The 14,015-nt window shown below is 36.2% G+C and overlaps 2 protein-coding genes across 2 annotated transcripts in view; one reads left to right on the top strand and one right to left on the bottom strand.

Annotated features, from left to right (window-relative positions):
• Positions 1 to 1,602: 1,602 nt before the first annotated feature.
• LOC139964933 (uncharacterized) lies at positions 1,603 to 2,106 on the top strand. The gene has a single exon (XM_071967019.1). The coding sequence runs from the start codon at positions 1,603 to 1,605 to the stop codon at positions 2,104 to 2,106; it is 504 nt and encodes a 167-aa protein (XP_071823120.1).
• A 1,584-nt stretch (positions 2,107 to 3,690) lies between these two features.
• LOC139964932 (uncharacterized) overlaps positions 3,691 to 14,015 on the bottom strand; it is a 33,941-nt gene continuing 23,616 nt past the window's right edge. Inside the window, exons 11-20 of the mRNA XM_071967017.1 lie at positions 12,081 to 12,233; positions 11,302 to 11,362; positions 10,357 to 10,673; positions 9,821 to 9,998; positions 8,987 to 9,310; positions 7,883 to 8,112; positions 7,030 to 7,173; positions 5,687 to 5,839; positions 5,181 to 5,241; positions 3,691 to 4,630 (exon numbers count right to left, since the gene is read on the bottom strand). Of these exons, the coding sequence (XP_071823118.1) occupies positions 4,329 to 4,630; positions 5,181 to 5,241; positions 5,687 to 5,839; positions 7,030 to 7,173; positions 7,883 to 8,112; positions 8,987 to 9,310; positions 9,821 to 9,998; positions 10,357 to 10,673; positions 11,302 to 11,362; positions 12,081 to 12,233 (1,923 nt within the window). The 3' untranslated portion in view covers positions 3,691 to 4,328. The remainder of the gene's footprint in view (positions 4,631 to 5,180; positions 5,242 to 5,686; positions 5,840 to 7,029; positions 7,174 to 7,882; positions 8,113 to 8,986; positions 9,311 to 9,820; positions 9,999 to 10,356; positions 10,674 to 11,301; positions 11,363 to 12,080; positions 12,234 to 14,015) is intronic.

The following is a 14,015-nucleotide window of genomic DNA, read 5'->3' as shown; positions in this document are numbered from 1 at the left end:
ATGCAGCTCCAACTCAAGAAAGAAACAAAAAGTAACTATAATTTAATGGGTTCTTTGGATATCTGTTAGAGGGAGGTACGTCATTATTTATATACACTCACATGTAGGCTATTTCATATATAACTGATGATCGGCAGTTGCAGGGTACTTGTCTCTAGAGTCAGCCGTTCTATCTGTTTTCCAACTGCAAAGAAGTTTACAGGAATGGTACGTTAACACAGTTGCAAAAGTGGTTCCTTTGGAATCTTCCTCTTATACTTATTTCTTTATCTTATTTTCACCCAAAAGTAAGAAAACTGGAATGATTGTGCAATACACTACAACGAGCTTCTCCGGTCATATTTTTAAGTAATACGAGGTTTACCACAGATCATTTGATACGCGGAATAAGTGTGTGAAACTTGACCCGAAAATATCTACGCCAGTGATTGAGCAATGGGAATATCCAGCCGCGCCCTAAATCGACAAGGGCGAGTTAATATTGGTATTGTCTAGTTCCTCGAATCTTGACAAGTTGCAGTCTCTGAAATCACCGAGAATTACTTTGTGATGTATGTTTAAAGCGCTACACAAAATCTTTAAATATCTGTAATTGGGAAGATCACGCACTTTAGGACCCAGAGCTGGACTACGGCACTGTTATTACCAGAGCCATCTCTCTACACGGCTCTGGTTGGACCAAAGCCGTATATTTAGAATTACTCTGGTTTGGACAACATGATAGCGCCCTCGATAGGAACGCTGAAATATCCACATTGCAAAAGAAACAAGTTCAAGGCGATGTTTAACTTCACGTTTAGAATTTGCACGACGCAGTCTGTTATGTCATTGGGGGAGGGGGTATTCGGGTCCCTCCCACTGCAAAGACACGGAACTATGACGGACGGCAACAGAGGAGAGTGAACTGCCAATATGGACTGTCACTGGACTATGTTAAAGTTTCTTTAGCGAGATGATATGAGTAATGGCGGCACCCAAACATCTGGTTACATAGGGAATTTTCGAATACAATATGAAATGAAGGAAATCCGATTTATGTACAAAAGAAGTATTTTCTTTTGGAAATTGTGGATAGCTTTGGTCATAAGTAACTACATAGTAAAGCAGTCCATCTTTGGAAAATACTAGATTGAAAATGCTGCGATAAGAAAATGTCAGGACACATACGAGACATTTACCACGTCAATATATACGGCGTGGGACAACAACAGGTGTGTGGTTGGATGCTAATGGCTAAAGAAGCTCTTCTGCAGAAAACAAATACTACTTTAAGGGGATTTCTGGATTAATCTTATTAAGGCATTTAAATCCTAAACCTCCCTAGGATTATATAGTTGTTTTGCGAAACAATAACACAAATGACGTAACAACTGGTTACTGCTGGTTGAGACAAGGATGTAGCAGTTGAAATTGTACACGAATATAAGGAGTGCAAGCGACGGGTAGAAGTGGCGAAGGTTAACGGTATCCCGTATACAATATATATATATATATATATATATATATATATATATATATATATATATATCAGCCACAATAGGGAGAAGAGTGAGACAAGGATGTCTTATGTCTCCAGTCCTATAAAACATTTACGCAGATGCCATGATAACTGACGCACTTGATGAAATTCAAGAAGGAATACAAGTTGGAGGACAATGGATGAAGTCGGTACGTTTTGCAGATGACCGGGCAATGTTAGCAAGCGTGGAGGCTGGACTTCAACGTATGATGGAGAATACCAACAGAGTTTTCAACCAGTATGGGATGAGGATTAACATCAAGAACACGAAAGTCATGAAGATTGGAAGGGAACAAAGAAGAGTTCATATAGAGATAGAGGGGAAGGAACTTGAACAGGTCAGACACTTCAAATGTCTTGGTAGTCTACTGGCGGAAGATGTATATTGTGAAACCGAAATCAGAGCAAGAGTGGCAATGGCCAAGGAAACTTTCAAACCACACAACTCTCTTTTTACTGCTAGTCTTGAGTTACAATTAAAGAAGAGATTAATGAAATATTTTGTGTGGGGTTTATTCCTGTATGGCTCAGAAACCTGGACACTTAGGAAAGAGGACAGAAAAAGAATAGACGCATTGGAGATATAGCTTAGGAGAAAATCTGAGAACATAAAGTGGTCAGACAGGGTCACAAATGAGGAAATTCTACAGAGGGTTGGTGAGGTCCGCAGGCTGGGAGAAACTATTAAGCTGAGAAAGAAAAGGTGGATTGGGCACATCTTGAGACATGACGGACTACTGAAAGATGTGCTTGAAGGAAGAATGAACGGGAAGCGACCAAGAGGGAGAAAGAGAATAATGTTGATGGATGATATCAGAGATGGCAGAAATGCAGAAGAGCGGTTCTTATGATTTTGTGTTTGGTGAGGGACCCGCCTTAAGGCAGATCACCATTAAAGAGAGAGAGATATAAAACATATACATGTGGGGGCAGAAGTTTGTACGAGGGGGAGTGGGAACAGACCCCTGTGCCCAGGCGGCCTGTACCACCACAATTTTCCTTCGACATTAATGATACGATGCAGATTTCAATACCCCCTCACCCCACCCCACTCCGACGCTCTTTTCTTATTAGAATTATTCATGTGTAAAACTCAACGAAAACATTTTATGCCTTCAAATTTTAATTCTTAAACAGAAAATGAATTGAAGTGTGATTTTGTAAAGCTAATGAACGATTTTGTTAGGGTGTTTCCCATTTAGGAAGTGGAAGTCACAGGGGGACAGCTTCCCCCTACCCCACTCCCTGCAAACAGGCTACTGCCATCCAGTTTACATAAAAGTAATAATACAGCAAAATGCGAAGATTAGTTTTATTCTCTATATACATGTTCTATATACATGTCCTGGCTGTGTTCAATTATGTCACAAACAAGTCCAAGATATCAATAAATCAATGTAATAATTATCAATATTCATTCTTAAAAATACTTTTAAATCACCAAAGCACACAAAACATTGCGTCGAAAGAAAAGCGATGATTGTCGTTGACAGGTTGAGGTCCCGCTTGCTGGGTCACGCAAAGAGCACCACTAATAAATGATTAGAAGAGTTACTTGATACATGCTTAGGAGTTAATGTTTTCCAACCTGTCTACAGGAATGCCAAAAACCACAAGTTTCCACAAAGGTATATACGTCAGCAAGGGTTGTGGTTTTTTTCCAAAAGGGTCAAGAACGAATAGGTATGCTAAAGAAAGACCTATAATCAAGGTCTTCATGAGAACCATTTGATCCATGTATTTTAATGTGCATTGAGAGGTCTGTTGTAAAGTATTTTGAATATGTTGCCTCCACATTATCCAGAGATAAATTTGGCATTTCCATAGTCTCTTCCATCAACCTAAAAAATCGGGGTAATAACAACTCTAGGAATAACCCATGGTTACTGAGTTTGTTTATGTATTGTCAATAAAATAAAGTGAATATGTACATTTCTTTGAAAGCCAGATAGATCATCAGTTCTCAGATTTTCTTGAAAATTTGTATACCTCTATACAAACATGATATGGATACTAGGAAGAAAAACAGAAACACTTTCAGATCAATTACCATGATACCATATGCATCCACAACTTACTATGATCAAATTTAATAAATTCATATCTTTCCACACAAAAAAGGCTATTCGGATGTGGTTTGGCCAAAGGAAGCAGTAAATATCTAAGAATGGTTTGAGCAACCGGAATATAGTTTTCAGGCCAATCTTGATGGAATTTACTGAACATCATCTTTAAGTAAGATGCTAAACATCAGTACAGACATCAGTCCAGGTGCGAAATGTTATCCAACGTTATCAAATGACAGAGAAATCTGTATAAGGTGTCTAGAAGATTGGCAATTTTTGCATTTCTTAAGACACCATGTTTACAAAATTTGTCAGGTTTCAACATCTGTTGACCTCAACCCATCTTCATCAAACAGAACTGTTAGATATTCTAAAAACAATGCGCCTTCCATATTCAAACTCTGTCAAAGTTACTATTATTCTGATATAGAACGATTTAACATTTTATGCTATTAAAGGTATAAGTATACCAATATGGACTTGGTCAAATAGAGCATATACATACATAACAGTGTTAAGAAGGAGAGGAGAATATTTCATGTAACTCTTACAGGTGTAATTACACTCATAGTCCTGTTTTTATGAGCTCTGACTGTAAATAACGGTTTGTACAAATGTCTCACCAACTCCCCCCCCCCCCCCCGCTTTTAAGTGAATTAATTCCTGGGTACATCACTAATGGTGATATGATGTTCGTATTTATCATTGTTTGGTTACAATGAACCACATTATGAATTCAGTCATTATTCTGGGCACATTGTTGCTTGAACTACAGGATTTTTACTTCTGAATTCTCTGAGAAGTTTCGCACATTTTTCATTTCCTTGTTCTGTTAGGGCATTTTCCAATGTTGTGATGTTTGTGGGAGATATCAGTGATTTTTGGGTCAGCTTCTCTAACAAAAGAGTTCCTGGTTTGTTGTGCTTCTTGATATCAGAGATTCCTTCCTCGGGAATATGGAAAATAGTTGCCAGCAGGGTAGTTTGGTCTACATCAAGATTTTCTGATATGTTCTGCTTTAGCTGATCAAAAGATTTGATGATGGCTGTGAGGTTTAAAGAAAAGGAAATTGTTAATACTATATATATATATATATATATATATATATATATATATATATATTACTCTACATACAATAAATTCAGCAGAACCTGTTTCATGCAAACAATATTCAGAATTGTGGGACAACAGTGATGTGTTTCTTACACACACGGGCAAAATAAACCTTAAAAGCTCAGAGTTTTCAATGATCCTAAATATAAAATATGATTTATCTCCAGAATGTTTTTTTTTAAAGAGGTGGTTGTATTTCATTAATTTTTATTGTTCACTGCAGTGATACTTCAATACAGTATACATACTCAGTCTTTAAGTGTGTTGCTTTGGTGTAAAAACTGATTTTCATTAATATCAAATATTGCAAATAGCTGACAGTTGGTCCACCAGTTGACATAGCAACTGCAGCCGGGACTCCTCTATGGAAAGTAGGATTAGGTGTACACATCTCATATGTAATGATTGTAAAGCAAACATCAACACTGGTCTTCGATTTAATAACATGCCTTTAAATGTTAATAACGTTATAAAGTACTCACATTCAGGTAGGGCGAGCTGGAATGGAGATGTGATTTGGTCAATATGTAGTAATTTGTCAATCTGTGAAGACAAAATGAAGAGGAAAAAAATGATGATTCCGCTAGAAAATTAGTTTGTGAATATCTCACCTCTATCATCTGACAGTGTGTATCAAAAAGTAGTTTAAGTGGTAATGTTTAGATATGCTAATTAGTACTAACTGTTTAGGATATTTTATATGTATTACATTTGTAATATGAAGAGAGATTGTCACAAGGCTGTATTTTGTGTAAAATTGTAACATTATATTTCAAATCGTATATTGGAAATTAGTTCATAAATTTAGGCAAAATGAAGTAGAGATTTCCATAGAAATAGAAACTTGACTAAACTAGAGTATAAAAAACAAGTATAATACAAGGTAAACATAAAACGAGTCTCATTAGATAAGATAAATCCAAAGTGAAACATTAAATTCCTTGTATTCATTTTTATCTGTGTTTATTTAAACCACATATTAAGTTACCTGCAACTGAATATTAAGCTGGAAAAGATTCTTCTCGGACATCCCATATCTTGCTTCTATTTCCAGAGTGACAGTATCTTTGATCCCTTTATTCTGAAGATGGCATTCTACCTTGTGTCTGTTCTTTAACCATAGGGTTTCCATAGCAACATCCTTGAAGAGAGAAATTAAGAGATGATTACTTATTCATTTGTAAACCTTTTGAGAGTCTTGAACATGGTGGTCAAGTTGTAAGGGCAATGGGCTTGCAATTTAGAGAATGCAGGTGCCAGAACTGGTCTACTGGAATGTTACAATCTAGCCTTAGGCAGGGAAATAACTTCAATTGTCTTCATCCAGGTGTATACATTCACCCGATACTCATAGCTAGTACAGTAACTACTGTCCATGTTTCACAAGCGTGCATCAGTAACTACTGCGCTGTGTTTGCAACACTGTAAAACACGTATTACAGTTGGCACAGTAGTTATTGAAAGCTGTTACACGTGAACTACGAGTCTGACAGTTTAAAATTTGCAGTAATTTTAAATGAAAAAACATAAACGTTACTTTTTTTTAATTTTTAAAACTTAAAATTTGTAATTTGAAATTTGCAGTATGAAAAAACTTGCAGTAATTACTTTGCCAACACTGTCACACATGTTACCGTGTTACAAATACAACGCAGTAATTTATACTGATGCACGGTTGTGAAACATGAACAGTAGTTACTGTACTAGCTATGAGTATTGGCTGATACATTGGAAACTGCAAGGTTATTTGTAAATATAGCTGTGTCCTTGACTTTGACTATACCTATGTCACCCAGTGGACAAATACATGGTAAACTGAAGTACTCTATGACCAACTAATGGAATTATGCATATTTAAATATAATTGGCATTGTAAATCAACTTGACAAGGCTTTGGTTTTCAGGCAAGACTATAAACTATCAACTTCATATTCAAATTCAAGTCAGCTCTTATAAGCTTGAACAGAATTATTTTCGTATCAGCAAAAAAAAAAAAAAATAAGAGACCATCACACTCATTTCAAAGTATTTATATAATCAATACATGGACAGTTGATGAGGATGGAATGAAGGACTAGTGCAGATTGAAATCAACTGTATAGACAACTGCAGCTGGGACCATCTGACCCCATTTTCATTCATTGAATATTAGGAATGACAGGAGACAAGTTTTAAAATTAAATGTTTATTTGTATACAAACATATGCTAACACCATATACGTACCACTCAACAGTACATATAACTATTCTTCCAACAAATGCAAATTACTACCTGTGGAACAGGAATTTGTTGCTTCAAATAAATAAGTATATTTAACAAATATTACTAACCACTTTTCTAGGATGTGGGTTACACTGTGATCTGCTGGAGTTAGTGCTAACATGTAAAGTTGAAGTCATAGATTGGATCAGAAATGACACAGGATCATGAATTATGGTTCCCTTTTGCTGGTAGATTTCTTCATGGATAAGACTCTATTAATATAAAAAATAAAACAATTGTAGATTTTATTATTATTTATGTAAATGTTAATATTAATATTAACATCCATGCACACACTGCTTAGTGGTCCTATGTATGACCAGGAAGCAGAACTGCTCCTCAGTATGGCCCTATCTGGGGTGGTCATTGTTTGATAAATAAGGGAGATGTTGTTAATATATAATATAATGAGGTGTGACTGTCTGGTATGATGCATTGTCAAAGACCATTAATAGTCTAACAGCCTATGTTCTGATATAAACATCAGTGCTGTCTTATCTTGGACACCTGGTTAAGGTGTGTTTATGTGTCTGTAATTACAAAACTTGTTGCCAGTTGTCAATGTTCAACAACAATAAATTATTGAAGATTCAATTTTGTTCTAGGACAATTGATCAGTGTGTATTTGAGCAGTGCAAAGTTATAATTGTCAACCATTGATGACTACAGACTGCCTTAACCAGCTTATCTCACTTGATCTTTCCCTTAATTATATCTTCACAAGTTGACTGTCGGAGAGGTTTGAGCCTGCAGGGTGCATCAAGCTATAACTATTTCATTTCCATAACTAATATGGTTAACAATGAATCAACCTGTATAAATCTGTGTATGAACCATGTGTCATTCAGAAAGGCAGATATTAAACTGGAATCCACGAGATAATTAGCAATACCACTTGAGCTGATAAAATCTGCTACTTACTTTATGTTCCAGTGTGTCATCATTGTGAAACCAAAGATGGATTGTCAATTGATCCCCCGAATCAGAAACTCTGTTTGCAATCGGTAAAATACAAACACGCTTCCTCATCTTAGGTATGAAAGGGACGTGAAGACCAATGTAACAGGGTTTCTGAGCTTCAACTTCAAGGTGCTGGCTATTCATAGAGCAGCTGAGGTGTTTCTTTTCTAAAGTCCATTTGACAGATTTATCTGAAGAAAAATTCAAAAACATTTTGCTAGTAAGTTTAATAACATGGTGAAAGGTAGAACACCAATCCTTAACTATACCATAGATGACTTTAATGGGACAGTCTGGTGGAAGAAAATGCAACACTGCATATATAGAATATCAAAATAGTAAAATATCATGTTTCTAACGCTATGTATGGATGCAAGGTCAATAGATAAAACCCTTAAGTTTAACACAGCTCGAAAGGTACTATTTCCCTTGGGTAATGTTTATTTTTCCCTTAAATGTGCAACATGTCAGAAGGTACAACTCATACGAGAAAGGTTCCTTGAAATGTAAATGATTTGTCTGGACATAGCCACGTTCTTGAGATATTGAATTCAACATTTCACAGAACCAGAAAGTTTAGTGATTTTCTTCTCAATATTGTATTTGTGTACCAGATGGTTTTATATATTAAGTGTGACTTTCAGTCCAGCTTTACTTCAGCAGTTATGAAGGTTTAGAAGGTTTTCAGGCTTTGACACATATTGACTATAAATGACCATATGACCAGCACAACACACTTTAAATTTGTTTAACATAACCCATCGAATCTAAATAGTACCAACGAAGTTCACACAACCTGTTTTGAATCATTGTGCTTACAAATGTTTCAGACTTTGACCTCTACAGAAAAACAGGGTATTTTGTATTCATTTAATATGGAACCACACACACAGTGTCAAATAATAACCTTATACACTTTTTGGCTATCATGTTTACAAGTCGAACAAGAGGTGGTACACACAAGCTTATATGCATACCTCTGTTGATAATACACATTTTAGTGACTATATATATACATGTTCACTGGAGTAGAAAAACACATGGTAAAAGAAGAAAGGAACAGACCTGTTTGTAAGACACCAGAGTACACATCAATACCCATCTGGTTAGTTTTAGTTAAAGCACAGTGTGGAATAATCAAGGTGACAGGCTTGTGTAAGGTAAGGCTCTCTGGGCCAAATTTCACAAAGGGGGTCAACCTCAGACTCTTGTTTGAGAAAGGTCCTTTAATGGCAGGTTCAGTAGAAACCCACAGACTAACAATCCTTCCAGTGTGTAGTGCACCAGCTGGTACAAGCAGGCAAACACCTGCAACAAACATCTCTCCTCCACGCTGATCAAAGTATTGTTCTTTATAAAGATTTGACCCTGGAAACAAAGGAAGTCTCTCTGTAGGAAAAAAAGTAATATATTTCATGTGAAAGGAAAGTATTTTGCCACTATCATTAAACATCTGTTAATTGTTACTGTTTATTTTTTAATTTGTTTAAATGTTTACTGTTTCAATTCACATTATGAAAATAGCCTCTCTTACCCCACACTGCTTCTATTGGATATTTGTCTACAATAATGAAGAATCAAAACCATACTTGACTGTGGAAGAGTGAACATTAGACATGTTTGATGCGATTCATGGAAACAGATAGAGAAGAGAACTTTTCATTAAAGGTAACAAGAATTAGGTTTATTTACAGCATCTAGATTATATTTCTATTTTTCAGCTATTTTGTGCGTAATATTCCTACAAAAATAAATAACAAAATCCTTTTCCTTCCATGAACACTGAAACAGCCAGCGGCATGAAATGTTGTCCTACAATGTCATATAAGATTGAGGTAAATTATATCAGGAAAAAATAAATAAGAAATACCAATGTAGCTGACTATATGTGTACTTTACCATGCTCTTCCTTAGCAAGCAGCAACAGCCGTCTTCCCAAGTCCAGTTTTCCATGAGACAATTTCAAGGCTCCTTGGACATCCAGTCTCTTGTATCCCTCTTCTATCAAAATTTTGAAATTTACTGACAATTGTGGTTCCCTTTTTGACATGACTACCTGTTTCTGTGGAACTTTTACCTGAAGGAATAATGTTGAAATATTAAAAATTGTTTATGAAATTCACATTTTATCATTATGTCATGAAGATAGAAAACTAATTACTGTATTTGATTTGGCTTAGTAAATTTCTACACAGATTTCCTGTACATTTGATCTCTACATATGTAACTTCATGTGAGCAGAAACTGTTACAATTAGTGAAAGGAAACATTTCAGACAGACTTGCATGAGAGAAAAAAAATATATACTTTACATATCAGAGATTACAGTCTGTACTAGGCCTTCTAACCTTCTACGATCTTGATTTTATTCAAAGTGACTTTTGTTTTGCTTTCACGCTGTATTATGTCTTAACAAGTTTTTACTAAGCGCATACTATTTTCTTATCATCTTTCGCTCCTTCCTTTTCCTTTCCATTCTTCTTCTGTGACGTATCAATGTACTTCAGCACCTGTGTTGCCAGCTTATTATAGTGAATAGCTTTCAATCCTTCATACAGTCCAATCATTCTATCTGGCATGATAAGTTCTCTTTCATCCAATATTTTCATCAGTATCTCTCCAGATTCTGGTGTTTTCTGAATTTTTTCTTTTTCTGCTGGGGTGAGCCCAAAGAACATGCCTAGCTGTTCACAATGTTGTTTATCCAGAAGCTTTGCAATCTCTCTTCTCAACTCTTCATATCTGTCTAAGTCTGAAGTGAGAACAACAACATTCACATTACATTCAAATGAGAGAAAAGACTAGATTCACATGTATAACTAAAAGTGCATGAATCACAGGCTACTTGTGTGCCAGGTTTGAACAATGAGCAATGTTCACAACTAACATAAACAAGTAAGTACATAACTGGCCCACGAGAAGCATGCAACCTGCATGGAGAACGTTGGTGCGTGCACACAATAAATTGGTGAATTATACTATCCAAACCTTTCCTGCAACTTTTCAACTTTTACCCCTCGTCTTGTGCATAAATTCTAGTCTTGTTTACAGTTTCACTTTCAAAAGTAGCTTTGAGCTACAAAGTAGTTTTTGATTAAATGTTTCCCAATAACCTTAATTGTTTTAAGTGACACTCAGGTGTGTCTACTTGTAAAACCAAATGCTATTACATTTTCACGTCTACTTAGACACTCACCTGGGTCCATGTTCTGTATGTTTGCTTACTTTTTTATCTCCACTAACACACACTAACCTGGTGCATGTCAAGGATAATGAGCGTTCATGTTAGTTTTTGATCCAATTTCACTTTAGATGCAGGTCAGGGTGGACTTATAAAACCCCATGTCCAACCATTCGTTAAAATTCACTTAAAAACTCACCTAAATGTAGTTCTCTGAAAAGAATTTTCTGACTTTCTGGAGATAAGAGAATGTTTTTCACCTGAAGGAAAACACAAAATTTATGACCGATAAAAACGTTAAATGTATGTATGTTTAACAACAATATTGCAGACTATCTATCACACCCATGTGGATGGTACGGTTTAATGTAGAAACATAATGTAGAAAAAAAGGGCTGAAACAGACATTGAACAACACATAATAAATGTGTGAAATCCCAAGGAAGCGGATTATGTTTATGACAAAATATACCTATCACTATGGAGTATTAAATTGGTACCTAAGATACCCACGAAACAAAATTTCCAGTAACTGTTGACCAGTACAAAGCATAAAACACTTGTGATATGTATATTGTTTTCAGCATTTCACTGCATTTTGAGTTAAATATTTTTAACAAGACACCAAAGACTCGGAAAACGGTATCAAAATAAGAAACTTAGGTACACCAGTGAGCGACTGAAAAAAAGATAGTACTTGAATAAAAGACTATTATAATTCAATTAAATTCAATTGTCATCCACCATCAAGTTTACAAAGAAAATGATTCATGAGAGAACATGCCAACAAATAACTAGAATTCAGTCACAGCACTGACATTATTCAGTGAGCCTGAAAACTGTTGCAAGACTTCCAACAGACAGGACATTACTAAGCAAAGAAATGATCAGAAGAGAGAAGACGCCACTTAATATTACATAATCAAGAAACATATGAGAACCAAAACAGCTGGAAGGCAATCAGCAAATATAACTCACCTTTGATTGGAGGATAAGGGCTGTCTGGTTCTTCTCATGTTGTGATACTTTTAACTCCACATCAACCATGACAGTATGTCCATCGTCGTTTCTTTTAAGTCTGAACTGATGCAAGACTCTACTGGCAGCACATAGGTGACCAATGTCTATATGCTAATGGATAAAGGATATTGAAAATCAATTATACTAACGATCAGAATGCTTGATATATACTCAAAGAAACAATGCAAAATACATGTAAAAGAATTATGGAACAAGAGCCCAAGGGCACTGTGGTTCCTTGCTTGGGGTATATGACAATACACATAATATTATCAAGCAAGATTGGGCTCAAATAGTCCAAATAATTGTGGTCCTACATGTACCCATAAAGTAACCAACACTATAGCCAACGCTTTTGTGATCACAAAATGTGATCGGATTTTTTATCAAAAGGCACTTTTGAGATCTAAATATGGCGTCGAAAATGTAAGAATAAAGTCACCTACAAGCGGGTCAACAGATGTGATAACATTGGTGACCTCAGATGACATGACCTTTAAGTTTGAAAATGTTCCAACCGTGTCACACTTGGCATTGGGATTTAATTGCATTAAATGTCTAAAAATTAACTTTGAACTTGTATACATAACTTTACACACAAAGGTCACCCGTAGGTCAACCAATTGACATTTTTGATTGGTGACACCTTAATAGAGCATCAAAACTGTAAAATTTCAAACGTTTTTTCTTTGCCCATTTTCTCCCCCAAAATACTAGTTTTTTAACATCATCTGACCTTTGATGACCTTGGATCACATGACCGCTAAGTTTGAAAATATTCCCCTATACCATCCGCAACTTGTCAAAAACTAGAGCAACAATGGTGCAGAAGCTCATACCTTTTCAAGCTTAAAAATGTAGGGCCCACAAAACTTTATGGCCCACCAAATTTCAGGCCATTTTTCAGATTCCACCAATTTTGGGCCCATGAGGCATAACCCCCCCCCCCCTCAGTTAGCAGAATCCTGGCCACACCACTAGCTATAATTCCTATTTTCCCCCTTAAAATCCTGTTTTACCCACTATCTCAAACAATACCTTTCCACTGACCTACCCTATTAAACTTTCTCCCCTCTACCTTAGCAGACCTGAAGCACTCCTTGCCAAAAGTTTGGCTGGCTGCCTACATACCTCAGGCTCAAAGACTTCTAAGAATGGGCAAGTGCTGATTGGCTATAGGGCTCTCATGCTTACAGTTCAACAGTTAATAACAACTCCCAGTCCTGCTTTAATTCCACTAACAGCCTCTGCAGAGCTTAACCACAAATGTAAACAAGCACTGCAGAGACTGGGAGACAAATTAAAGGAGCTTTGGCAAAAGGTGAAAGCTCAGATTTTTTTAAACAATGGGGATTAATTGTAATTAATTAACTTTTGACCAAAAATTATTAGGCATCACCTTATTTATACATAATCCAACAATCATCAGTTCAACTTTGAATATGATCCATCAAAATCTTGAGGAGATTGAGATATTTGAAAATATTACAAAGAATGACCCAGATGACCCCCTAAATGACATTTGACATCAATTTTCCGAACAACCCTCGTAACTCTCATCCCGAGGAACGTTGTGACCAAGTTTCATTATAACTGGCCATACACTGTACGAACAGGAGCATTTTGAAAGTATAGGGCCGCGGCCCGGGCCACAAAAGACCCCTAGTTGATCTTTGATCTCAAATTCATGAACACCCTGAAGGTAAAACTTCCATAGTACTATCGTGACAAACCCTCAACATTGTACCATGGAATCTGTAGGAGAAGAAGAATTTTGCGTATTTCCACAAAATGGCCCAATATGGCCCACAGGTGACCTTTGACCCCAAATTTTGGACCATCTCTGAAAGCCCTATACCTAATGGTCCTTGTGTCCAAGTTTCATGAAACTCC

This window comes from Apostichopus japonicus, chromosome 23 (genome assembly GCF_037975245.1).
Source record: "Apostichopus japonicus isolate 1M-3 chromosome 23, ASM3797524v1, whole genome shotgun sequence".
Lineage (NCBI taxonomy): Eukaryota > Metazoa > Echinodermata > Holothuroidea > Aspidochirotida > Stichopodidae > Apostichopus > Apostichopus japonicus.
This window is presented reverse-complemented; position numbering and strand designations above follow the sequence as displayed.